This window comes from Penaeus chinensis, chromosome 16, assembly GCF_019202785.1.
Source record: "Penaeus chinensis breed Huanghai No. 1 chromosome 16, ASM1920278v2, whole genome shotgun sequence".
NCBI classification, from domain to species: domain Eukaryota; kingdom Metazoa; phylum Arthropoda; class Malacostraca; order Decapoda; family Penaeidae; genus Penaeus; species Penaeus chinensis.
Genome location: NC_061834.1, coordinates 36,529,346 through 36,531,980, shown reverse-complemented (window position 1 = coordinate 36,531,980; position 2,635 = coordinate 36,529,346). Strand labels below are relative to the sequence as shown.

The window sequence follows — 2,635 nt, the reverse complement described above, 5'->3', positions numbered from 1 at the left end:
TGACGACATGTATGCTAAGCTCGCCTAAATAAAAAATAAATTAAACTAAAAGTATGTGAAAGAGAGCTGGAAATATGATTAAGGGTGTGACTGGGAGGATGAATATATATATACGAAAAATGAAGGTAAATTCGGGTGTTCAGTGTGCGTGTATATATGAGTATGGAACTAATTGACTTGTGCCTCAATAATGTTCTTTCTATCCAAGAGAACTTTAGATGACTACTTAATTAGAAGTGAGTTTCGAATGATCCTCTTAGATAACTTAGATAAATTGACTGCGTGTGACGGCGGCCGCCTTTGATAATGATTATATGAAAAAAAAGAAAGTTTAATATCCATGTTATGTCTACAAAATAGACGGCATCACAGTGGTCGTGGTTATATAGCTTGTAATATAAACTGTTTTCTTTCTGGCACCTACTCTGTATGATTTGGCTAAAGGAAGTAGAACCTTTGTTTCCTCAAAAAATGCAAAATACAGTGGAAAGTTTGTTATAACTAAAAAAAAGAATATTAATATGCAGAAGTGATTCGTCTTTTCTCTATTACAGACGGAGGAAAAGTCTGATAAAAAAAAAGGAAACTTGATTGTGATTTTTAAAATATATCGGTGCATTGTTAGTGCAATTACAGAGGGATTGGATTCCCCTCAGTTTATACTATAGCAAGCATTATTTATAAAGTTGATTTTTTGTTTAAGTTTATGATGCGAATGTGCTTATTGGATCTTCATTTCCGTTGAATAGGTTACTAGGTTTTAGATGTACAGTGCATCATCTAGTTTTGTATTCATATAACAGATTTACAAAACAAAAAACTTGTATATCATTCAATTTGATAGTTGTAAATTCATATCAATATATCACTCTTTTAATCCTATCTGTAAAGCAAGCAACTGTCTCGTCAGATATCCAGTAATATTATAAATACTTATGTTATGGTAATGCAAAGTAATGTCTGTTATATATATTAAAAAAAAACAGTATTTCTAGTCACGTTTTGATCAGCTGATGGGGCGCTAAGCCTCCGGTGCTCAACTTATGTGGTTGTAATAAAAACGTTTTACTTAAACGTTCTTGATTTTAGGGTTATAGAAGTCTCTTTGGGAAAAAAAAAAAAATGTAAGCCTACCATAACAACCCATTTTCTTTTTTATATATATGTGAAGACGTGAATATAACTTCTTTTTTTTCTGTTTGTGTTTAATATTGGGGGAATAAATACTCATTGTTGATAATTTTAGTTTGTACTTCTGTATACAATAGTTGTTGCTGGGGGTAACTGTGGGAGCAGTAGTGCATTAATATTATTAGGAAAAAGGATGGAAAAAGTGCTTTTATTGCCATGCTTTGGTATATTTACAGAATAGAAGTTTACGATTATCACTCTCCTTACATTGCCAGTTAGTGCTTAAATATTCACTCTTGCTGTTCATCAGTTGCAATTTTATAATCATTCATATATGAATTATGTATGGTATATATATATATATATATATATATATGTATAATATATTCTGTTTCAAGTTTTGTTAAAGGGAATGATTATGTTTTGTAATTCCGAGCAATAACAGGGTGATTATTGAAACCTAATTATTTTCACCTACAATTAAGATGTCCGTTTAGTTATTTACAGCTCGAAGTGGTCATTTAGCCTTCATCATGTCTTAACGAAAGGCTGCATTAATTAATCACGGAAGCGGTTTAAATTCCGCTTAACTGTGAGGAAATCGAGAGACCAAGACTTAGTATTAAAATGGAAAAAAAGAAGTTTGTAGAAAGTTATCATTATTCTTTATATTTTTTGAAAGAGAAAAATCCATCCTGTGTGAATACATTCTTCATTATCAGAAGAATTATTCACACATTTAGATATATTATTTGAAAAGAAATGTGTCATATATGCAATCTACTTATAAAACCAAAATTTCTCTCTGTCAAAACCATACTTCTTACTGGCCATATCTAACAAAAAAAATTACATATTACAAAAAAAAGTAAAAAAAATACATTGTATTAAATCCTACCACGCCTGAACGCAGAGCAAATACACTGCATGAAATTAATCTTGTATTTCTTATCCCACTCATACGATTTTGATCCAACACCACGAGACCCTCCAAAAGAAAATATATAAATAAAAACAAAGACGAAAAAAAAAAAACACACAAACAAGCAACAATAATAACATGGAAAAAGCTCACGTGTTGGTACAAAAATCTGAATCAAAATTTTCACAATTTTGATAACTTTCTCGACCATCAGGCATGTCCTAACTGTTATCACTGGGTAGTTCAAGTTCTCAATCTACTAAGTCATATATTGTGATTTCGCGTGTGACTTCTCACTGGAATTAACTGTGTATCGTAGGTTTCTATGTATACTATGAAATGTTATGGATGTAAATAAAGCACAAAACACTTCATGCTTGTAATTACCTTGGGGGAAATGTTTTAGAGTGAAGATAGCGATAAGGAGGGATTATTTTTTAGTGAATATGAGAATAAGAGAAGGACGTCTGTAGAGTGATGAGAGTGTAAATGGGAAAGAGGAAAGGCAAAGGAGTCTAGGAGTGAAGATAATAGTAAAAAATAATGAAAATATCTTTAAAGTGATGATGGTTTAAGAGAAGA

The 2,635-nt window shown here is 31.1% G+C and overlaps 1 protein-coding gene across 6 annotated transcripts in view; it reads left to right on the top strand.

Moving 5' to 3' along the window:
* Positions 1-2,424, top strand: part of LOC125033667 (long-chain-fatty-acid--CoA ligase 6-like) — a 74,653-nt gene extending 72,229 nt beyond the window's left edge. For all 6 annotated transcript variants that reach the window (XM_047625370.1, XM_047625367.1, XM_047625368.1 and 3 more), the window contains one exon: positions 1-2,424. This exon is cut by the window's left edge and continues 110 nt beyond it. In XM_047625370.1, coding sequence (XP_047481326.1) covers positions 1-28 — 28 coding nt within the window. In that variant the 3' untranslated portion in view covers positions 29-2,424.
* The last annotated feature ends 211 nt before the right edge of the window (positions 2,425-2,635 follow it).